The sequence below is a fragment of the Parasteatoda tepidariorum genome, chromosome 4 (genome assembly GCF_043381705.1).
Source record: "Parasteatoda tepidariorum isolate YZ-2023 chromosome 4, CAS_Ptep_4.0, whole genome shotgun sequence".
NCBI lineage: Eukaryota > Metazoa > Arthropoda > Arachnida > Araneae > Theridiidae > Parasteatoda > Parasteatoda tepidariorum.
In genome coordinates, this window is record NC_092207.1 from 17,392,249 (window position 1) to 17,417,397 (window position 25,149).

At 31.1% G+C, this 25,149-nt stretch overlaps 2 protein-coding genes across 12 annotated transcripts in view; one reads left to right on the top strand and one right to left on the bottom strand.

Moving 5' to 3' along the window:
- The window catches only part of LOC107448148 (G-protein coupled receptor dmsr-1-like), a 402,323-nt gene that overhangs the window by 371,181 nt on the left and 5,993 nt on the right, over nt 1-25,149 (bottom strand). Inside the window, exon 3 of one of the 5 annotated variants that reach the window (XR_001584627.3) lies at nt 6,906-8,217. The exons of the other annotated variants lie outside the window; for them this stretch is intronic. The gene's annotated coding sequence lies outside the window, so the exon portion shown is untranslated. Of the gene's footprint in view, nt 1-6,905; nt 8,218-25,149 lie in introns of those variants that run through there. 5 annotated transcript variants of the gene reach the window in all.
- The window catches only part of LOC107448147 (G-protein coupled receptor dmsr-1-like), a 182,102-nt gene that overhangs the window by 105,827 nt on the left and 51,126 nt on the right, over nt 1-25,149 (top strand). For 4 of the 7 annotated variants that reach the window (XM_016063254.3, XM_016063256.3, XM_016063255.3 and 1 more), the window contains one exon: nt 11,186-17,263. The exons of 2 other annotated variants lie outside the window; for them this stretch is intronic. In XM_016063254.3, the coding sequence (XP_015918740.1) occupies nt 11,253-12,410 (1,158 nt within the window). In that variant the 5' untranslated portion in view covers nt 11,186-11,252 and the 3' untranslated portion in view covers nt 12,411-17,263. Of the gene's footprint in view, nt 1-3,383; nt 3,500-11,185; nt 17,264-25,149 lie in introns of those variants that run through there. One more of the 7 variants, XM_071179466.1, reaches the window with a different exon arrangement.

Genomic DNA, 25,149 nt, shown 5'->3' on the forward strand with positions numbered 1-25,149 from the left:
ATATATTATATAATATTTATAATATATTAATATATGATATATTTATATATTATATATGATCAGTGGTCGGAAAACTTTGTTTCGAAAAGCATAATAAGATTTGAATCGTTAACAACAGTATTTGTCCTGAAAAAGAATTCTAAGTCAATTAAATTTTCGTCCAAATACTGCATCTTAATTGTAGTTTTGTGCTTGGCGACGAAATAGGTTTAAATGGTTTCCAAACAATATTCATCACAATATTATTGCTAAACAGAACTTATCACCATTCGAAATTACCAGCACTTTTTTATTTTATTTTATTATTTATTTGCTTTTCTCTTACTTACGATTTAAAACTATCTTTTTTTTAAAAAAAAACAATTTTTTTTGTTTTATAAAAAGTTACATTAAAAAATTTCTCATTTATTACTTCAATTCCCTACATTACTGCTAAATATAAAATCAATCATCAAGAATTAGCCATTGAAAGATTAGATAAATTGTTAGTTTAGAAAATTTTTGATTCGTTCGGTGGCATAAATTAAATGAGTTCATGGCTTTATGCGTATCGTAAGTTAAGGACATACATTACGTATGAAAAAAATACTTCTAATTTAAACATTGTTTTGTACGAAAAAATAAAAAGCATTTCGCAAGAACTTGAAAGTGACAGGACGTCTAAAAGTAGGAGGGAGGTTAAGGTGAAAACCATTCATAAACAACGCTTTGGAAATATATCTGAAGGTTTGAATGAAACCTTATGATCAACACTCTATTTTGATTTCACAGTTTGACTTCTTATTAATTCAAATCTTATCTACTTTGTTAATATGTTATTTAATAAAAAAAATAAAAAGAAACTTATTTCATAAAAGGAGTTGAGCTCCTTGAAACAACTTAGAAATAGTTTCTCGCTCTAACCGAAAGTCAATTCTTATTTTATTTTTTATTACTATTAATCAGAGCGGCAGCATTGTAATATGTCTGTTATTTAAACATTTTTTTTAAAAATTTAAAACCCTGTACCAGACATAACTTTGTAATATTAATTATTCAAAAAAAAAGAAATTTGTTTGACTGTAATAAAATAAGCAATGAAAAATTTAAATTTTGGAAATAAAAAATTTAAATTATAAAAATACAGAAAAAAAATTTTATAACTGTATTTATCTATTCAGTATTTTTTTAGCTACAAGAGAGATTTTACATAGTATTTGTTTTGCATTTACCATAATGCCAACCTTATATTATACCTCTTAACGATAATGTGATTCGTATGAAAATTTTTTAACATTAATAATATGGCGATAACTGAAGGCTGATTTAATTTAATATAGCGATAGCTGAAACCGTAATACCATGCAAAATCTCTCAAATGATCTATTAAATTGTTATTGTGGTAGTATTTTTATTTGAAATATATGTGAATACGTAATTTGTATTATGGCATTTTAATAGAGTAAAATACATTTGAGGAAAGCGCCTACCTCATATTTAAGATATAAATTGTGTTACTAATTCAACTTCATTTGCACGGTTTAGCAATTTCTTGAATGTTTTAGCAGACATTCGATACAGAAGTTTCTTATAACCCCATCTAACAATTACGAGGATTTGTTTTAATGGAACTCAAGCCAATAGATCTTTTCTAAAGGGGTATTTCGCTTAAAAAGATTTTAATAAAAACTTTTTTAGTAGCTAGAGTGCATGCCAGTGACAAAGAGGGATGCAGGTTCTCTTAATTTAGTAAATTTAAGGAAGTAATTTTTATTGAAGTAATATTTTTGTATTTGTTTACATTTTTAGGTCTAACAATATAGAAGATAAATTTTCTTATACTGAACATGTAAATGTAATAAATATGTATCCCATATTTGTTGTGCTTGCTGTTGCTCATCCTCAAGGACTAGCTGAACTAATGTCAGAGGTAGCTAGACAAAGACTAATTTCAGGCAAATTTTAAAATCATAAACTGAAATCTCCACTTTTTTTATTGTAGATTTGTATTTTCCAGAAAAAATACTAAACTTTGACCTGTAGGTTGTTGTAATTCGGTTCTTAAGCGGCGCTGTTATTGCAAAATGTACATAACGTAAAAACAGCTTAAAATTGAGATATATCTCGAGCAATACAAGTCAGCTCACAAAAATGAAAATAGATTTGTTAAGTATTTAGAAAAATCTCATTAATGACTCCAAATTTGACCCTCTACTCTAATTCTCGCTTACCCTCTTGGAGTTGCACCTTAATGTCACGATGTAGAGAAGGGATCCTGTTGGGTATTATTGAATGCATCTTTTCATAATAATCCAGAAGAGTATTTTTAAATGTTTAATCCAATGTGTTTTACATGTGATGTTTCTCAAATTTCTACACAATTAGGATATATTGTAAGTAGGTACTAGCTTGAAAAATTTCTCACACCACCTCCTAACATCAAATAATTGACTAAAACATATTTTTATATTCTCTTCTTTAGTTATTTAATTCAAAACAAAATTCTTTCCCCGAGAGCAATTATAAAAATATTTTCAACACGGAATTTCATGAATAATCCCTTTCAAACAATACCATTTTTACGATAAAAATTGCCTTTTGCGTGCGTTATAACTAACAATTACCACTGCACAAAGTGAGTCCTTTTATTTTTATGAATATAATTTCTAGAAAAAATTGGATTTCTAAAACCTCTGGAGGAATTCGAGTCGTAAAAAATGATTTTCAAAATGTAAATGGAGAATTTATATCACCTCTAGAAATCGAATCCACCATTCATATATTAGATTTAAATAACCGTTGAACGACCGTCGGCGCGCTTACATATAAATTTACGAACCCATCGGAATCAGTTTAAAATATTCAGCGTTCGGAATTCAGGAACGTTTTTTAATTAAACATGAATTGTAATCTCAGTTCGCAGAGATCATTTTAAGAGGATTTCAGTGCATACTGTTTAAATCCTCTCTTCGAATGCTGAATTATTCTTTTGTCATAATGGGATCGGCAAAAAATATTCACATTTATTTAAACAAATGTCTTTACATTTTTTTTAAAAAAAAATGAAGTATGACGGTCATTTAGATGAATGGCGAGAAAAAATTTATTTCTTTTGATTCGATTTCGTATCTCTTCAAACTTAGAATAAAAAGATAAAAAAGAAAAGTTTTTTTTTTGATGAAGTTAAAATGAATGAAGTATGTACTACAACGATAATGAACAGATTAATCTACAAAAAAAATTCTGGAATCAACTGCTTTTTCTAAGAATGGAAATTCTGATAAAAATGATCAATTCCAATTGTTTATTGTCTAAACTGAGTAATTATTACTTAACTTTATTATGTTTATTACGTATCTCGAAGCACGATATGTTTGAGACTTTCTCCAGTTTTGCCATTTATAAGTTATATTGTACTCAGTGAACACTTGATTTCAACGCGATTATGATTATAACAATGGATTAACATGATTATTAACATGATTATAACAATGGATGTTTTACCGGGAGGTTACTGCAGGTAATTACTTACTTTAAAACAAAATAAATATTAAAAAATCGTGTTGAATTGAATTATACACTTTATAATCGGCGTAAAACCACTGACCAATTTTGGGGCTTACGATTATTACTGTTTAACTCTGTAGCCTTATAGTCTTGAACCCAACCCAGAAGACTAGAAAACTCCAGATGAGCTTTGGAATTAGGACAAACTTACCTTCATGGAATATTTTTTATCTTAGTTTATATTTCTAAAACACTAAACGTAAAGTTGTTGTTGTAGTTCATTTACGTCGCACTAGAGCTGCACAGTGGGCTATTGGCGACGGTCTGGGAAACATCCCTGAGGATGATTCGAAGACATACCATCACAATTTTGATCCTCTGCAGAGGGGATGGCACCCCTGCTTCGGTAGCCCAACGACCAGCACGCGAAGTTGAGCACTTTACGGTAGCACAGTTTAACGAGGACCAATACCGCACACCCTCGGTCCCTACTCAGACTGATCCAAGTGGTCACCCACCCGCACACTGACCGCAGCCAGTGATGCTTGACTTAGGTGATATGCTGGGAACCGTGTCTTAACGATCAGTCCACTGTGGGACCACTAAACGTAAAACTCTATCATGAAAAGTGGTCTAAAACCGCCGTCGGAGCATTTTTATTGGTCAAAAAAAATCCTATGATAGAATATTTAATTAACAAAAGTATCCAAAATTCTGCTGTAATAATCAATAGGTATGCAAAGAATAAATGTAATGACGGTATTTACCTGTAAACTGTTTATTGATCCCTTAATTAACGGTATTTATCATTAAGATTTATTTATGATCTTTTTTAAATATTCTCTAATATAACTATGTTCCTTATTTTGATTATTCTTCAGAAAATGTTTAAAACTAAAATTCTTGTTATTTAATTATATTATAAAGTCAAAAATATTTTTCTCATGCAACATTTTAACATAAAGATATTTAGTTTCCGATTTACAATTATAAAACGGTAAATAGGTTTTGTTCGTTTTTACAATAAATCATGTGAAAAACTTAGTATTTAAAAGAGCAAATACAGAACAAAATATTCCAAAACAATTATTACCTTTAAAACTTATTCACAATAGAATGATTTACTAAATTTCCGAAAGCAAATCTGTGTAGTTTTTTTCTGTATCTAACTTTACATGGTTTTTTCGAAGCTCTGTCGCCAAAGAAAAGAATAAAGTCACAGCTTAAATACCTCACACTTAAAGCAAAACTATGATTTTAAACTATATATATCTATCATCTTGCTGTGAAGAATTAGTTAGGTTTTAGAACAGACGAATTACTTAATTATTTTAAACTTAATTAAACTTTTTTTAAATCGCCAATTTGGCGACATTTCGCCTCCTAGATAAAAATTATCCATATCACAGCCTTATTCTAAGTTTTTGCAAATTTCTATGAGCCCAGATAATGCAACATAGAGTAAATTTTTAAATATTAGAAAATTAGACCGCAAACAATTTTCATTTTCACAAAAGTGTGGCTTTTCTCCATATTGACGTTTAGGGCCATTTTCAGAATATTTACAGACAGTACTGGATTTAGAAAGGCCAAACTTGACCTAACAGTCGTGAGTAACTGTTGAAACTCGCAACAGTTATAAAAATAGTATAGCATTCTCAAAGCACGACAACGAAGCCTTCGAAAAACAAAATATTGTCCGAAACTGGGTTTGCCAAAGAAAAACCTAACAGATTGGGTTGCCATAGTTGGTGAAGTTTCACTCAAATCTCACTTTCTTCCGCCGTGTTGGCAGCATTTCGTTTGCAGAGTATATGAATTCTAAATTTTTGTTACTTCAATTAAAAATTGTGGAGACTTTCAACTAAATAAATTTCACTTTTGATGTAACAACCTTTAAAGGTCAAGGTACAAAATTGATTGCAGAAGCAATCGTGATGGATGTTGATGCGAAGCAGGAAGTAGAATGTTCTAGTTTTAAATATCATTTCTTAATACTACTTTTTTTTGAAGTTATATTTTATTTTTCCTTTCAAACTAGATGCAAATAAAGTTTAAAACAGATCTTGAGATTAAAAAGAATACGAATTTATCGTTCCTCCTATAAAACAAAAAAAAATAAATGAAGCATCGCAAAAGTCAAATTTTATGTCGTCGGGCACCTTGAGGGGGAAAAAATAACAACTATTGAAATCATGATCAATAAAAATATGTCGTTAAAGGAAAGACGTCAAGAGACGCTGACATTATTTACACCTTTTTGCATCTTTGTTAAGATTTATTGAATTTTGAAACGGCATTTTCTAGCCTTCAAAATGTCAAGCGAGATTCCCTCACCCTCGCGTGTTATATTTTTACAAAGAATGCCCCCTCTCACGCAATTTTCCTTTCCCTAATAGTTTAGAAAACTTGTTTTTCAACAAATTTTATCGAGAAATTATTAAACCGAAGATGCTGGGCATTGTCTTATGAAATAGAAATTTTATTATATATACTACGCCGTTAAAGTGTGAAATACGGTATTTCATGGAATAACTAGACATTTCATGAAATAACTAGATAAGTCAGTTAAAGTATATAAAATTAGTGAATTCTACTATTTAACTAGGTATTCTATAGAATAACAATCGTTAAAGTATGAAATACACCACTCTTTGAACTGATTCTAACTGCTTTTAATTCAATTCCAATTTGCCCAAAAAATATTGCAAAATTAAGCGTTAACAATTGTTTTTTCTTTAATGTGTGACTATTTTTTCATTGTTGAAAAAAATTTATCTTTCTCTCACTCTTGTTATTTTTGTTTATTTATTTACTTATTTATTTATTTATTTTGATAAATTCGTGCTTGATTTGATGTCACAATGTATCTTTCTCACACTCTACTTATTTTTATTTATTTATTTATTTATAGATTTATTTGTCTATTTATTTTGATAAATTCGTGCTTGATTTGATATCAAAATGTATCTTTCTCTCACTCTACCTATTTTTAATCATTTATTTTGATAAATTCTTGCTTGATTTGATGTCAAAATGTATCTTTCTCTCACTCTACCTATTTTTATTTATTTATTCACTTTGTGCTTGATTCGTGCTTTGTGCTTGATTCGTGCTTGATTTGACGTCAAAATGTATCTTCCTCTCACTCTACCTATTTTTATTTATTTTGACAAATTCGTGCTTGATTTGATGTCACAATGTATCTTTCTCACACTCTACTTATTTTTATATATTTATTTATATATTTATATACTTATTTGATAAATTCGTGCTTGATTTGATGTCAAAATGTATCGTTCTCTTACTCTGCCTATTTTTATTTATTTATTTATTTTTTGATTAATTCACGTTTGATATCAAAACTAACAAAAAATGAATAAATTAGAAAAATTAGAAAATGAGATATATTGGCCAGATATAAATATTTTTATTTACATCACAATTTTTTTTAAAAATTCAAGAGAGATAATAATCGTTTCCAGTTCAAAATTTTCAATGACATATGGTTTTATTATTGCATAAAGTTCACAGGAAAAATTACTTTTCATTTATTTTTCTTTATTGTATTTCACATTCTGTATTTCAAACGTTTAAATTTATTTTTTCAAGTATAGTTTATTAAAACAAAATTTCACATCTAAGTAGTCATTTGTATCATTGCGATTAACATGTTAACAAAGTGCTCTTACATTAAACTATAATAATTATGTATATTATAAAAAAAAATATCTTTTCTTAAAGATGTTAATTTTTGAGAAGGAAAAACAATAATGAATTCGAAGTTAATGAGCGAAGCGAGCAGGGGGTGAAGCTTTCTAAGGCAGTAAAAACTGCTAGATGACTTCTTTGTTCTTCGACTTTTAAGTAATTTTAGATAGTAGAAAGATTAGTAGTTTTTTAAACCTTTTGCATGAAATTTTGCAGATTCTGACTTTAAAACACAACAAAAAAAATTTTAATATTAATAAATTTAACATTTTTAATAATTCTAATGTCATCCATCAAAAGTGATCAATGATCAGTTTTTTTTTTTTTTTCAAAAGTTTTCAGATTTTTTTTTCTTATTTTTCCTATGGTATATAAGAAATATTTTATTTCGTACGAATGTTTATTTTTTATGGTGCATAAGAAATATTTAATTCTGTACGAATATTTATTTTTTATGGTGTGTAAGAAATATTTAATTTTGTATGAATATTTATTTTTTATAGTATATAAGGGGAAATATTTTTTTTATTTGTATCCTGTATATATTGTCTTCGATTTCAACCCTACACTGCACCCCTTTGTCTGCAAAGCTAAGTTCGAATTGGAATTTCCCTGTTGTCCTCGATAATTTAACATTAAAAGCTGCTTAGCACATCTTCAATGGGGCTTGTCTGAAAGGGGGAGAAGAATTGACCAACCAGTCTGTGCTAGTTTCAACGTTGAAGCACGTGTAACTCCTTTACTTTGGCCCCTGCTTCCATTTCGATAAGAGGGATAATTGCTGTTCTGCTTATTATTGCAATTTTTTAAGCTTCAGTAATTACTTTTCTTACAGATTTCACCTTTTGATTTTTTGATGATTTTGTGATTATTGTTGCAAGGATTTAAATTTACGTTGAGTATCGGTAACTTTATAACATTTTACATGCAGTTTTGCAGATATGCAAAATGAAAAAGTCTTTTTCTCGCTCAACAAAACTGAATTATTCTTTTCTATATTCTTGTATTTCTTGATCAATCCTGCAAATGAAAATAATGATTTTATTTTTCACTTTCAAAAAGTGTGGAATGAAGGATTAAACCTAATAAAAGTAATTATTTTCGCATCCTCACAACGCAAAAAACTATTCAAGAAATTTTAAACTTTTTAAAACCATTCGGAATATTCTAATATGAAAATGTTATTGTTATGAACATAATTGTTTGAATAAATTTATTTCAAAATTAAGAAGTTTTGGCTCCGTTTTAAATAATTAATTTTCGTTTTCAGTTACATATCCATATGTTGAAAGAAAGTAGTATCAGTACCCTTTTTCCTCATTTCGTTTTTAAATTATTATATTTATATGTTTCATTTTTAGCCTTTTTTGTTGAAATTCGTTTCTATAATCCAAATAATTTTTACAAAAGCGATTTTTTCTATGATTTTGGAAAGATAACATAACTAAAAAGTTTACCTTTGTTTGTTTTCTTTAAAAATGAGAAATAAATGAGAAATCTTGATATTTATTTGAATATTTCATTCTTTTTCCTCTGAATCTTCTGCCGTTTCATTATCTTGTGTTTTTGGCAAAGTTCTATTTTAATGGAAGAGAATTGAATTTATATTAATGATTTTTTTTTCGTCACTTCTCTTCTTTGAAACTAAATCCAAATCCATGAAGAATTAAAATATTTTTAATATTTCAGTTGTAATTAAAGAATTTTTAAATTTTTAGTCGTTTTTTTTCACATAGTGTCACACAAATTGGTAGTTTTTATGATGCATTAAAAAAATGCAGAAATATCAAATGGCGTAAGCCGAAGTTATCAGCAAAACGTTTAAAGATTTTTAATTTATGAATTTATGAGGATTTGACCAGCAGAAAGCGAATATCAATCGACTATGAACATCTTGAATTTTTGCTCCTTTATCAACACCTCATTATAAGTCGAATCGGTAAAAGGACCGAGTACTACGAGCAAAGGCTACTAAACGCTACTAAAGATGGATCTCTGTAGCATTTTAAACGTAAGAAACGCAGTAACAATAGACTAGAGGTAAAGGTAATTACAGTAATTTAAGTGTTTCTAACGGCAAAATATAAATAAAGTTAGTTGGACGTTAACGCGCTTTAGTATATTTTGAGCGTGCGTTGGCGCAAGATTTTATATATCCCATAAATTTTCAATTTATTTAACCAACTAAGTTTCAAGCAAGAAACAATTACAAACGCCATCAAATTTCAAGAATTCCTTTATCTTCTGTTGCGTAAAGTTTACACAACGTCTGGAAAGTATATAAAATGAGAAATATTCGATTTATATAGCCTTCTTATGTAGTTCAGTCTAAAAAAAAAAGGCGACTGCCGTAGATATTTTTACGGCAACTCACCACGACATTTTTTTTTCAAATAAAAAGAAAATCGCAATTTTGTATAATCCCTTCTTTTTTTCCCCTTCCGCTTTATAAGCTGAATCAAACATACTACTGCTTCGTGAAAAAAACGATAAAAATCCTTCGCATAAAATGTAATTTAAAATGCGTTAGCAAAAATAATCAACGATTTATTTCCTTGGAAAATCAAAATAGCTAAGGTATTACCTATAGAATAAATATATTCCATATTTATAAATGATGAATAAAAAAAAATTATTTCATTTTTCAAAATGGTTAAAAGGATTCAGTATAAGAATATTTGACTTTGACGTAAAATATTCACCCACCGTATGCAACATTAAAAAAGTATCACTCTTGAAGATAAATAAGCATAAAAATGGAAAAATAAATAAATTCACTATCTATCAGTATGAAATTATTTCAAACACGAAGAACTTCAGATGTTCGAATCGAAGCGTAAAACTTGCGCCAAAGCGTTCCTTTTCTAAACTTATAGAATCTTATTTTCCCCTTTCTTTTCTATTTGTAACATTTCGCTTGAAAGAAGTTTGTAAGTTGTCAGGATAATCCTAAATAGCGGTTCCCCATATCACAAACTTGTTTGTAAGAATAAAAACTTTCTTCGAGAATGACATTTCTGTCCATAAAATATTTTTTTTTCCTTTGAAAAATGTCAATACTTATCGAACTTTGCTTTTTAATTTATGACTTAAAATGTTACATTCTTTTCAAAGAGTGTATATAAGTTTTAATAAAATTTTAAATTAAATTAATGCCATTTTTGCATAAATTTATAGTTCATATACAGTGAGTAGATCATACTTTATTGTGCTTAGGTATAGTATGATATATTTTTTTTTCCAATGCCCACCTGTGTTAACATCCGTCAATTTAGGCATTTACAGGGCGATTTTGCTGACCTCTCTTTCAGGGGCACCATATTAGGTGGGTCAACATCGCTCCCACAGTGAGGACAGATAGTACAGAGAACGAAAGAACATGCATGCCTTGCCCGGGATTCGAACCCAGAACCTTTCTGATGCAAGGACAGTTCCCTGCCCCCTACGCAGGCCGGTCGGCATAGTATGATATTTTAATGTGCGTTTACAACGTATCATATTTTATTGTGCACATACGGAGTATTATACTTTATGTGCATATGCAAAACATCGTATTTTGATGTGAATATACGTGGTATCAATTTACTGTGTGTATGCGGGGTATCATACATTAGTGCATATATATGATATACATGGTATCATACTTTATTGCGCGAGTGTGGGTATCATACCCTGTTGTGCATTTACGGGGTATCATACCCCATTATGCGTATGCAGGGTACCATACCTTGTACATATACAGTGTAAAATACCTTATCTTGTAAATATAGAATACCAAACCTTATCGTGCCCATATAATGCATACACTATATCATATAGTATAATATTTTATTACTCATATACTGGATATCCTATCTTACTGTGCATATTTAGGGTATCAAACCTATATCGTTCAGCAGAGTAGCATACTTCATTGTGCTGTGTGCAGTATGGTAAAATTATTTTCTGTGAAACTTTCTATCCATAACATAACTTATTTGTTTTTCAGATTGTCCTGAGTAACTAACATCCCAGCATTAGAATCATCTGAGAGCACCACTTTATAGAAAGATGCCATGAATCTAAGCTCTGAAGAGATTCTTCCTTCTTGGACGCAAGCTATCACTTTGTCCAACGAAACGGAAATATACTTCTTCGCCAATCTTTCGCCCATTGAAGACACAGTGGACATACAGATACGGCCGTACTACGGAGAGCAGTTAGAGTCATACAGAAATTTTTACGCATCCATTCACGGTTACATCAGCCTCGTAGTATGTCTTTTCGGAATCACTGCCAATATCATGAACGTGATAGTTCTGACACGAAAAAACATGATTTCGGCCATCAACGTCATATTAACTGGTTTGGCCGTAGCGGACATGTTTGTGATGTTTTCTTACGTGCCATTCAGCTTTCATAACTATATCCGTACCCATTTAGAAGAAAAAGACAAATTTTCGTTCGGTTGGTCACTGTTCACATTATTTCACGCCCATTTCACTGTCGTGAACCACACTATCTCCATATGGCTCACAGTGACAGTGGCCATATGGCGATTCATGGCTGTCTGTTGCCCTGCTCCAACAATGAGATGGCGAGGACTCGTGCAGGCCAGGGTGGCCATCGTGGCTACTTACGTGGCATGTGCCGTTTTCTGCATTCCTCTTTATCTGACTTTTACTCTTACGACAGGCATGGACGAGGAGGGCAACACTTTGTACAAAGTGGGATTCAGTGAGTTTGCGCAGCGGCATGGAGGTCTTCTAGCAAAGATTAATTTTTGGATGTTCAGCGTACTCACCAAGCTTGTACCTTGCATAGCGCTCACAGTGCTGAGCATTGGCTTGCTCAAAGTGCTGTACGAGGCCACTAAGAGACGGGAACGTCTCAAAGTGAGCTCAGAGAGCGACAAATCCCATGACCGGACGACAAAGATGCTTCTGACTGTTCTGCTTCTGTTCCTCTTGACAGAATTCCCGTCGGGAATGCTCGCACTACTTAGCGGAGCTTTGGGTAAAGATTTTTTTGATAACGTGTACATGAACTTCGGAGAGACTATGGACATATTAGCCTTAGTGAATAGCAGCGTTAATTTTGTTATCTACTGTTCCATGAGTCGGCAGTTTAGAGACACTTTTGCATTTTTATTTTTAAATAGGTTTATGAAGCAAAAATGGGCCGCTGTGCCACCCTCTGAGCCCACACAAACCATTGGCACTGCTTGCGTTTAGCTGTTTTTAGACAACTAATGAATGAATAGAGGTCAGCAACTGCATATTAGACTGTTAAGCAGGGATAGAAATTAAGAAAATTTAATCACTACTCCAAGGGACCAGTAATTAAAAACATTACTTGTTCGTACACATTTTCATTGATCACTGCTAATAGGTTTTTTTTTCTTAAAAAAATTTATTTAGTGAAATTATATGAATACTCACAATGTAAAGAAGGTGTAACGTCACAAGTAATTTTGTGACTGAAACACAGACCAAACTATGAAGCCGAAAATCAAAATAATTATAATAATCATAACCAAAACAGGTTACATTTCTTTTATATTGATTGCTGGTCCAGAGGGCCACTAAGAATTATTTTATGGTTGTCCGGATCGAAAGTCAATAGCCTCGAACCAACGGAGCAACAATAATTTCGAGCCCTGCTCTTAAATATTGTATTTTATATCACATATACCGGCATTTACTATAGAAAGAATTTTAAAAACTGATTTTGTACTATCGTTGATTAACTTACATTAAGTCATTTGGATTAAGATTTTAAAATCGCTAATTTATTGTTGGTAAGTAAATTTCCTTTTAATTCCTTTACCTCCGCACGATTCCATTATTCCATTTAGATTTTCAGTCATCAATTAAGATTTCTATCAATTAAAAATATTTTTCCTTTTTTTCCCTCTTATCTGCGTAATACTTTTCATCACTCATTCATAACATTTTCCATCACTTATTCATAACACTTTCCATCATTCATTCGTAACACTTTCCTTCACTCATTCATAGCATTTTCCATCATACATCCATAACATTTTCCATCATTCATTCATAGCACTTTTCATCATTCCTCCATAACTCCCTCCATCATTAATTCTTTTACTCTTCATTTATTATTTTAATCCGTACCTTTATTCATTCTCATTTATTCCTTGATGTCACTATTGCAATTTTTGCCAATTGTTGGCTCTGCTATTTAGTGAACCTGGTCATCGGTTGCTGACCTCTGAAATAGATTTGTAAGATGTATGTTATTCATTTCAGAGGAAGATCTAGCTTTTTACGTATAATGTTTCTAGTCTCTCTTATGTATAGAATAAATATCGATCTCAAATGTAAAAAAAAACGAATTATTTCAATATAGTGATTATTATTATTATTTCTCATTTATTTAAAAAAAAACTATTACTTTGCTGACTATACTTATTTAGCTTTCACCTATTTTCAACTATTCAATTTGTTCTAAAATCGGAATGGCTTTTGAAATTGAGGTGCAAGAAAAAGATAAATCTTCCAAATTGATTTTAAAGTAATTTTAACTGTGGACAATACGGTTGCTTCGGCTGGAGTAATAGCCGGACAGAAATGGGAAATCTTCAGTCCTGTTTTGCATGGTAAATAGTAAGGAAAAATCTATGCAAACCTATGGGATATTATGATTATATTTGGATTTCATCAAAAATTTTTGAATCTGAATTTACCTTGTTTTTGCACCAAGACCTTCAAATGTTAATTTCGTGAAGTGTGATGCAATACCTTTGTTATGTGTCTGTAATGCACTGTAGTGCCATTAAATCAGGGATAGAAAATTGACATGAAATTGGGTCTACAGCTTCCGTAGACTCTACAGTGAAACGAGAGTTGAACGGTTCATTTATTGACTGTACAACTTGCACCATAGACCAGCTGGATGGTAATCTGATGCAAAACATTGTGCTGTACTCCGTTGCAAGTTAAGAAATACCATTGCTGTATAGGATTAAAGTAGTCATCCGCGACAGTATATAGTTCCATTTTATTTAGCTATCAATCTCATAATTATGCCTTCAAAACAATATAAAAGCTTTTAAAAGTTTAACTCGGACAGAAATTTAATTCGTGCTATTTTTTATAAGCAAAAAGAAGGCCGTGCTACATTGTTTCAATAGTTGGCGATGTTGATATTCGTTCGCACTTGGAGCTTGGCTTTCATTTAGAGTGGACTTAGATGCAAACAGGTTCTCGCCATTGGAATAATGGTCTTTTCTTAACTTGAAACTGGGTGTAATGTTTGACTTCTCTATACCTATAATACGCGTGAGCTTCCCCTCAAATCTAATGTTCTTTTTAGTTGGTTGATTGCTTTCTTCCCAATATCCATGAATTCTCAGGATATTTTTGACTGTCTTCTTGCAAAATCCTACGAATGAGGAACAGTGAGTCCATCAAATAACCAAATTCTAAAACAGGAGCAATATAGTGAAAACTTCCGGTGTATTTCGCCGTTTATCTAAAAGCTGTTTTTCGAAAGCTCTGTAGTCGCATGAAGTCGTCCTTTTTCTTATGAATAAAATACTATTTCCACAACTGCTGTGAGTTCGCTAAAATTACTCATGACTGTTAATTAACCTTTAGCTTATTTTAAGCCAGTGTTCTCTAACTTTATTTTGAAAATGGCTCAAAACTTCAATATGGAGAAAAGCCACAGAAAATGGAAATCATTTGTGGTCCAATTTTTTAATATTTAAAAACTTATCCTAATGCTGCACTTGGGCTCATAAAAATTTGCAAAAAAATAAAAATAAAGCATTGGTTTTGATAACTTTTATCTGAGGGGGGAGGGGGAAATTTCGCAAAATCGGCAATTTTTAAGAAAGTTTAATAATTTTTAAAATATTTTTGTTATTCATCTATTCTAAAGACCTGATAATTCTTTACGGTAATATGTTCGATATAGTCAAAAATTATAGCTTTGCCGCACTTAAACTGTGGCTTTATTTTGCTTGGCGAAAGAGTTTCGAAAAATCATATTTTAAGATTACGAGACGATGTGCGAACGTAATTGATATTCCAGGTAGTTTTATGATTGAGATTTGCATTTAAATTTGCTCGCAGTGTTACCATTCATACGATTTTTCGCTATTTTATAACTTCTAAAATATCGTGAATCGATTTAAGGAAATTAATATCAAGACAGTAATAAAATGGAACAGATTAGCAAGTTTTGAGTGCTTTCTTCAATTTTTTGTTTCTTCAATTGAAGTTAATTGAATTTCCGAATTGAAAGGTAAAAAGCACATTGTACAGTGCGCCAAAAAGGGGACCTCTCAGAATGACTTTTGATCTAATGATCGGATCTTTACGTTCTAGGACTCAATCTTAATTGACTTCAAATATGCTAATTAATAAATGCAGACGATATTTTAAGTTACGAATTCAGGCACAAAAACTTACTTTCTCTAACTAAACATACCTTTTTTTTTCAACGGATTTGGATTTCTGATCTCCAAAATATAGGGTGTAGCGCAGTCTAGGAAATATGTTCCCAATAGTTTAGACAGGAGAGTGCTCCAAAATTTGGACCCCTTATTGTTAATTTTACTTTTTGGGTATTTCACTATATTTCGAGAACTTTTTCAGCGAATCGCGAAAATTTTGTACACAATTGTAAAATCCGTTTATCCAAAGATAATTTCATGGAAAAAAAGTAACTTTTAGTAAATATTTATTTTTTTTAATTTTATTTAATAATGGTAGAAAAAATTTCGAATTGTAAAGCCTACAATTTTCTTGTATCACTTTAAAAATTTTAATTATAATTGGAAAAATACAAAATTTGAGCAAAATCGGTCGAATAGTTCCTGGGAAATTAAATTTCAAAAAAGGCAGATATATAAAATTTGATTTCAGAAAAACACATTTGACGAATGAGTGAAATACGCATTAATACGTCTTTGTGTCTGATTTCGATTTTAAATATCATCAGCACTTATTAATTACCATATTTGTGGTCCCCTCCTCGAGCCGTTACAATTGAGTTCTAGAACGTGAAGATCCGCTCATTAGATCAAAAGTTATTCAGGATGGTTCTTTTTTTTTTTTGCGCACTTCACATCACAAGTATTATATATATTTTGCATTACTAGTATAATAATAATGTAGGATGGCGTGTTTTTTAAGCTTTGGAGTAAAAATAAATCGGAATCAGTAACTTATTTTGAATATTTACCGCAAGCGGCACCTGTGCTGAGGTTTTGGAATTCTGAATGGCCCAGTCGTCGAGTGCCAACTATAGCTCGTTCACCAGGCGTTGGCACTTGGCTCCGCCTTCATCGCGTGGTATCCGGCGATACTATTTCACTATTTTCGGGAGAAGGATGTGAACAATCCTGAACAAGGTAGCTATTCACAACTTTATGAGCATTTTTTTAACATTAAATATTTCATAAATTTGATATTTCTCTCTTTTGAGTGAAAAGTATGTCCTTTTTGAGACGTTTTGCTGCAATATATTTAATTAGCTAGAGTAACGAAATGTATAATAACAGATGATAAAGTGACTGAAAAAGAATTCGCTATTTGCGTTTGGCGCGCATTAAGGGTTGTTCCGATTTCAAGCGCGGAAACGTTCCTCTTCTTACTCCTGTGCTGAAATGAACTCTTCGCCCGAAGAGGTGGAGCCTGGTGAACTAACTATACTTGTCTGTGGTCGAATGTGTGTAATTTAAAAAATTTATCTATGCTTGCAGTTGAAACTAAAGCAGTAACGACAACCACCATACTATCTATGTGTACAGATTCCACATTTTTATAGCATTTTCTATCCCTAATTCAATGACAATTAAGTGTATTTTTCACCTTCTGTTGAATTACTCAAAGATTTTCAAAATGGCATTTGAATGTAATTTTTAAAAAAAATCATAATAAGAATGGATTGCTGGCACAGGGTAATGAAAATTTATCGATGTCTTGAAATAGATGTTGACATATGTAACAAGACTCTATCTAACGTGTTTATGTAAAAACTATTTATTATATTATTTATCTTAGGTACTTATAAAATAAAAAATGTTTAAAATAAATTCTTTGAAGATAAAGCATCTTTATTACAATGTAACTGTTTCACTTTTCCGATCAGGGAGGGTGTTACTTTATTCCAGTGAAGCAATTATTGCTTCAATTCATCCAATCTAAGCATTATTCGTTTTTTTTTATAAACAAAATATGGATACAAGAATATTTTATATTATGTAAGGTAGTTCGCAAGTTATGTATCATCGAAAAGGAATTATTCGGAAATATGTCTTCGATTACAAATCATTCAAAAAAATAATAGTTTCATAAAACTCAGAATTTCGAATGACAAAATTTTACTTGCATATTTTCCGAAAAAAAAATATATTTTTATGCATATTTTTTTTACTATCCGTACAGGTGTATTAGTTTTAATCGAATTATCGTTTTAAAAGAAACTAAACAGAATTTTATTTCTTTTAATGAGTTGAATTTTCTAATCCAGACATGACGAACTTATGGCACCTGAAAATTATTTTATCGTTGTTGACGTATGCCAATTAGGCAGAGGGGTTGCGATTGTTCTTGTTTTCCAGTGGCGCCATCTATGACCAAGAATTAGACTTCTGCCACACTCGTACAACACACCCGTTTATAGGGCGGACCCATTCATTCATCGATGGATCGTAATTTAGACCTGAATCAGAGAACGATCAATCTCCAATCCAGTACCCCCAGAGGTATTGATATGTTATGGGAACATAATGGACTTCGATACTCGACAGATTTAACGAGCATTAGTCACCATTTACTACACGGGGAATCTTTAGCCGGCTGGGATCGAACCCACGACCTCTTGGACATGGGCCCAGTGCCCTACCAACCAGGATATCCTAGCCCAATTATTTTATTTCATTTTCTAATCGGTATCATGCAGCCGAACAAACAAACTCAGAACCAAAACCCATACTCAGAAGACAAGGTAACTCTTGGATCAAGCATTGGAACAAACTACCTTCCTATTAGGACTTTTTGATGGAACTAACCCGCATTTGCGTTACATGGAGAATAAAACCATTAAAAAAAACTTTCACGTTAATCCAGACAGCAAGAGGAATTCTGACCCATGATCCTTCTACAACTTAGAATATTTTAAATCAGCACTGTTTTCAGTGCGAACCAAGAGCAGAATTCGTATCAACCTGCCACCGCTGGGATTCGAACTTGGGTCGTCTCACTGGACGGCAAACGCTCTATCTCCTGAGCCACAGCGATTCAAACGAAAATTATTTCCTTTTATAACCGGTGTTGAACAGCCGACCGAATTCTGAGTTTACGATGAGGGTAATTAATTTTAGATTATGTCAACCTTCATCTATCAAAAGGTACCTCTTGATAGATGAAGGTTGACATAGTCGATAATTTAAACCCCTCATTGGTGACCCGGACGTGATTCGGTATTTATTATTTACAGTGGTAGTTACGCCACATTAAATATTAAACTTATTACTAGTGAATTGGTATCCAATATTTGTAGTGGTAGTTACGCCACAACGACTATCAATTATCAACTCCGTAGCCTTATAGTTTTGAATCCAAGCCAGAAGACTAGGGAACTTCTGGAAAAAAACATTGAGACAAAGTAACCTTCATGTAGAACTTTTTAATGGAGCTAACCCTCATTTAGGTTAAATGGAGAGGAAAACCTCCCATGATCAGCCTGGTGGCAAGGGGACTCTAACCTCTGATTAGTCTACCACTGAGGATATTCTATGTCAGCACTGTGCCCAGGGCGAATCGGAAGAAGAATTCGTAAGCGAAAATTATGGGGGGGGATTGCAATAGTAAATTCACACAATGTTATGAAAAAGTGTTTTCATCAATGATTTCTATATAGTCGTTTGTAAGAAATCAACTTGTTTTATAGTTTAAAATATCTTGTAAGTTATTGCATAAAGACAAGTTTTGACCAAACGTAAAATGGCATAGTTATTAAGATTCAGCAACTGATGGCGCACTAAATGGAATTAAATATATGAAGTTTCTTAATGTAATATTGCAAAGCATGCTTATAATCCTCAATTAACGTATTTATCAAAAAGTGAAAAAGCATATTTATGTTAAGCATTTGAAAATGAGTCTCATTTTTCGAGCTATAATAATGAAAGCAGTTAATAATATGTATTAAATCGTATTGCTCCGTCTAATTTTTTTACATCTATAAAAAAAATTTACAACATTTAACATTATTAACATTAACTTTATTTTTTTACTTAACATAAAAGGTGACTGCTTTAGGCTAGTTAACTTTATCCCGAAATTAGACAGAAATAACTTTAAAATACTGTTTATTTGATTTCGATTTGACGTAAGTTAAACAATGCAATTCTATAGTATAAAATCAAGGCGGTGCGTTAAAATTAATTTTTTATAAATAAAAATTACAAATGGTGCTCAAAACACCTGAAAAATATAAGCCATAATTTAACCCTTTAAAAAGTTACAGGAAGTATACTTTCAACCAACTTCATTTATTTTTAATATCAATGGGAAAATCTTTCATTACCTAACATTTCATAGCTATCATATATCATAGCTAAAATATATCAATGAAGGGCTTTGTTTACATAAATGTGGATAACAATAAAGGTTAGCGTAGGTTCAAGAAGAGAGTTCATCATTGGGGAATTTATTCTCTTGTGCGTCATGGAGTTTATCTGTAGTAATAAGCAAAGAATTTATAATTTTGGTTTTTAATAAGCACAGAAATTTAAGTTAAAGGTTAATTTTTTTTAAAAAAAGGAAAAATTATGAAATCTCACCCATTTTCCCACCAAAAAAAATGGTCTTAAAAAGCGAATAAATTTTAATTAATAAGCTTTCTTTTTATTCATCAATCTCAATCCCAAAAGTATTTTATTATAACATTATTAGAGTAATTGCTTTATAAAGGGTTAGATGGCGCACTAATCGCAAAAGGTTCGCCCTCTCTGGTACATTCTTAAAAAAATAGAAAATATACATTGAGTGAATTTGTGACTTAAGTCATCTCAGCTATTTTTAAGTACCTACCTTTGGTTGCAGTAAATGCAACTTTTTGAAAACCTTATTTCATCAAACTAAGTTAATATTCGAAAATATCTTTTCATCCGCTTTAATAGTTTCGTGAAGTTCGAAGTTACACGCGATTTGTTCCAGATATACTTACTTTGATATCCATTTATGCGCATAAATAAAATTGAATTTGAATAGAACAGGAGCTAGAAGCATATCTTAAGAGGAAAATATTTTTGAATTTGAATGTGACCCCCCCCCCTCTCTATTTACTACGGTTACAGCTTTCAAAATACATCATTAGAAGCGGTTTATGAATCATTGGTTATTATTAAGCTTAGGTTTGCAGTAACTTAAGTTTTATTTAAGAATCTCCTTCTCATAGAAAAGGAAATCTATTTTCGTAATGTTACCTCCAGGAGAATTACATGAATACTATTTCCGAATTTAATAATTATTTTTTTTATCATTTTTGCTTCAATTTTGTTTATTGAAATGCGTTCAGCTAAGCTGCCTGTTCTGTTCTATCAAATTTTAAGGTTGTAAGCGTTTTAAAACTCGAACTTTGAAAGGGTATTATAAATTCTTGCATCCCTAACAGTTAAAATTTGGCAATTAAATTCAGTAGAACATTCTGCAATGCATAAATTTAAACGAAATATGTTGAATAGCTGTTGTTATTAAATAAGAAATCTTGCTTTCAATATTCTATTTCCTTAATCTTGCTTTCATTAATTCAGGGATTTTCAAATTTTTTGTTTCCATCACGGTGAAGATTTTTCAACGTCAATTGAGGCCTTACCCTGCTTGAAAGTCAGGTTTGGGCCACCAACTCTCCCTACAATTAAAAATAGATGGGTTTCTGATATACCTAAAAATAACTGCTCGCCATGTCAACGAAAAAAGTCAACAAAATGAGTAGAGACTTTAATCAAACTAGCAACTGATCACTTTGATTTTTTTGAAAGTCAATAGATGAGGAAAGTACATCTATGCACGAAGACACTGGAAAGCAAAATTTTCATTAAAATGACTAACGCCTTCATTCAGAATTTTGATACTTTAGAATCGAACAATTACTAACGGAAAGATTCATATAGAAGGAGAGTTCTTTAACCATTCACATATTTCAAAGTAGTAATATATATATTAAATAAATTACGCCTCCCCGAATATTTTCAAATATTTCAGTATGTTTAACTAAATTCTGTTACATATTTATATTATTTTTATTATTGAGTTGACTTCTTATAGCTGTATATATGATTAATATGATTTAATATGATTTTTTTTCAAAAAATAGAATTTTAATCGAAGCAAAAATAAAAAAATTTCAAAAAGTGGGTGTTGAATGAAAAGGATCTAACGATATCGGTCACAGACTTATTATAAAACGTGGCTACTACGTTGCTTTGTAACTTAAAATACCGTCTACACTAATTAGCATACTTTAAGTTAGGATCTTGAACCATTAAGATTAATTATTAGTGACTGAAAATGCAATGATTAGATAAGTTATTCAGGGTGCTTACTTTTTTGTGCACTTAGTAACGGTACCAAAAAACTTTTATAACACGATTTATATCATTATTTAAATTTAATTGCTTGAACAAAAAAATTCGTTTTACGTTACATCAACAATACGCTATTGTTGCTTTATTTAGACTGCATATGGTCACATGGATCTAGACTATACATCACTGTAAGTTATAAAAAAGAAGAAAAAAAACATTATCCATATAGACAGAGCTTGTTTGCATCTTGTTGCTTGTTGCTTGTTTACTCCAAATGGATGCCAAGAACGTTTATCAATATCGCCAACTGTTGAAAAAATTCCACAACCGTGTTTTTTTTTTTNCGGAGGGACTCCACGCACTATTTTTTTTTTTACTTGCTTTCTTAAATCATGTGAAATGAGGAAAACAAAACTTTTATACTTCTAAAATCGTCATAAAAGTATTGTTTTTCTATAAATATTTTTTGAAATTATACTTCTTATGCGACTTCCAACAAGGTTGCGTTAAACGTTTAACGCTACATTTTTATTGGCCGGGAAATCACGTGGTAGGATTCAGTTTTCCTTAATTCATTTCCATATTGTTCTGGTTCTCACTAGCATAAAAATAATAGAAGTCATAAAAGTATTGTTTGTCTATAAATATTTTTTTAGTTTGTTTTGATACACATATAATTTAATAGGGTAGTATTTTTTATTTTCAAATTTAGTGGATAACAATTGTAAAAAATGAGTGAAAACAATCCCACGGACAATGCGACGGATTTAAGGTTATGTCAAGGTACGTCTCTTGTGAATATCAATTGATTGTTAGGTTTTCTCTTCTGAAATTACATTATGACGCATTCACATACATTATTAATACAAATACATTTTCCAGGGCGAGACGATGAGGCAACCACAAGCACTTCCACTGGTTCAAGAGGTCCACGAGGGAAAAATGCACAATATTACCGTGATTACAGAGCACGGAAGCGAGCGGAGCAGGAAAAAGAGTCGTTGAATAGAACTAGTGATCCTTCTACGACTGCTGATTCTTCTACAATTAACGTCGCAGGTTGCGAAGTTTAACTTCTTCCGTGCGGAGGGACTCCACGCACTATTTTTTTTTTTACTTGCTTTCTTAAATCATGTGAAATGAGGAAAACAAAACTTATTCAATAATTAATTATCAATTGATAAGAATTAATTAAATTGATATCTAAAAATCGTAACAGAATGAATCGGAACAGAATCGTCTAAAAATCGTAATTTCTTCTACAGCAAAACAAAAATAAAAATTCTTTATCTCGCATTTGATTTGTTAAGGGCATTTCAACATAAGCCGTGCCATTGCTTTAATCAAATCCAATGCTCTTGCAACGCCTTATTCGTCGTATTTGTTTTTTAAAGAACGAATGTTCTTATGTATCGAAATAAATCAATAAGTCTAGAAAGTTCCAGTAAGACTACGAAACCATCTTCTTTTTTAATAATTCAATGATATATATGGTAAAAGGTAGCACGAATTAAATTTCTGTCTAACGAGTTAAACTTTTAAAAACTTTTATATTGCTTTGAAAGCATATTGGTATAATTTGACAACGAAATAAAATGGAACTATATGTAGATAATTACTCAAATCCTATACCGCAATAGTCTTTTCTTAACTTGCGACAAGGTATAACTCAAATTTTAAGCAGTTGCGATTAGCTACAAAAGTGTTTTTGAAGTTTTGAGTTGCAACACTCAATACAATATTAAATATAATAGCTCATTTTTAGACGAAAATGAAGAATAAATACTAGGATTGATGATTTAAACAATAATGGGTAACCTACCTGATATTTTCAAGGAATTATTAAAAATTAAAATTGTTATGTTTGCCGTCTACAATGGTGTGCTGTTCGTTTCTTTAAATTTAAACTGTAAATTGTTTTAACCATAATTGTTCCAATATTAATAAAACAGTACTCTTTAGCGTTTGATCAGAACAAAAGAAAATTGCATATTCCAGCAAACAATTCAAACCGCACATTTTAAAGAGTTAATTTTGAAACTTCCTTTTGGTACTATTTTAAATATACTTTACTTGAAATATGCGTTTATAATGCTCAATATCCCAACATTTAAATTGTAAAAATAAACATTTTATTCATCTTTTTCTTCAGAAACACTACAGCCTACTACACGGCCAGGCCTTCTCCGTGAGCTTCTTCTAATGAAACTTATCAGATATCATATTCCGCCAACAATTGACATTTAATGTCTTAAAGTACAATCAGTACAATCTCTTCATCTAGAGCTTGTAAAGTCATACCCTTCGACTACTAAATTTCCGTAGTTTCAGAGAGAAAAATTCCAAAACTACGGAAAGGTTGATAATGATTACGACAGGTTCGATATTTTAATAAATTGGAATTAAAAAAATATTTTTATCAGCCACATATAAATAACTTAAACTGATATAAAGGTCAGATTGCGAAGATTGTCATTTCATGTCTTAGAGTCTGCCTCTGTACAATCCATCCATCCATCTTGCGCTTGTAAAGACATAACCTTCCACTTCTACGAAATTACCGTAGTTTTAGAAAGAAAAAAATTCTAAAACTGCGGAAAGGTTGATAATGATTGCGGTAGGTTCGCAACGAAATTTCCGTAATTTTATAAAATATTTTTTTCCTTAAACTACAGAAAGATTGATATTGATTACGAATGGTTTGATATTTTAATGAATTGGAATTAAAAGAATACTGCCCACCACCACATATAAAGATAGAACCTTCGACTGCTACAAAATTTCCGTAGTTTTAGAAAAAAAATTCTAAAACTACAGAAAGGTTGATAATGATTACGGTAGGTTTGCAGCGAAATTTTCGTAATTTTATAAAATATTTTTTTCCTTAAACTACAGAAAGGTTGATATTGATTACGAATGGCTTGATATTTTAATGAATTGGAATTAAAAGAATAGGGGAGAGTGGGGTCAATTGTAACAGGGTGTGATTGTAACAGAGCAAAAATTTCGAGTGTCGGGTTCTAGATTTGGTTCCTAGGTGGCGCACAAGGTGTATTTAATAAGTCTACATGTACACCCCTGATGGCAATCATTTTTATGTACTTTTGAAAGAGTTAGATCACAAAAGATATTTTCACACCACGCAAGTACTTTTTTTGGATTAGAATATTATATTGTAACAAAGTAATTTTGTTTAAACAAATAAAAATTAGTAACCGAATATGTAAGTGGACACCTTAATTAACATTTCAATAAAAAAAAGATTAGTTTTGCTAATTAACTAGCATTGTTTTTAACAAATGAAGCTGAAATGGCGTCTTGGGGACAATTGTAACAATAAGTAAAGGGACGATTGTAACAGCTGAAAATAAATAATCTTATGTTTACAAACCATTACTTAA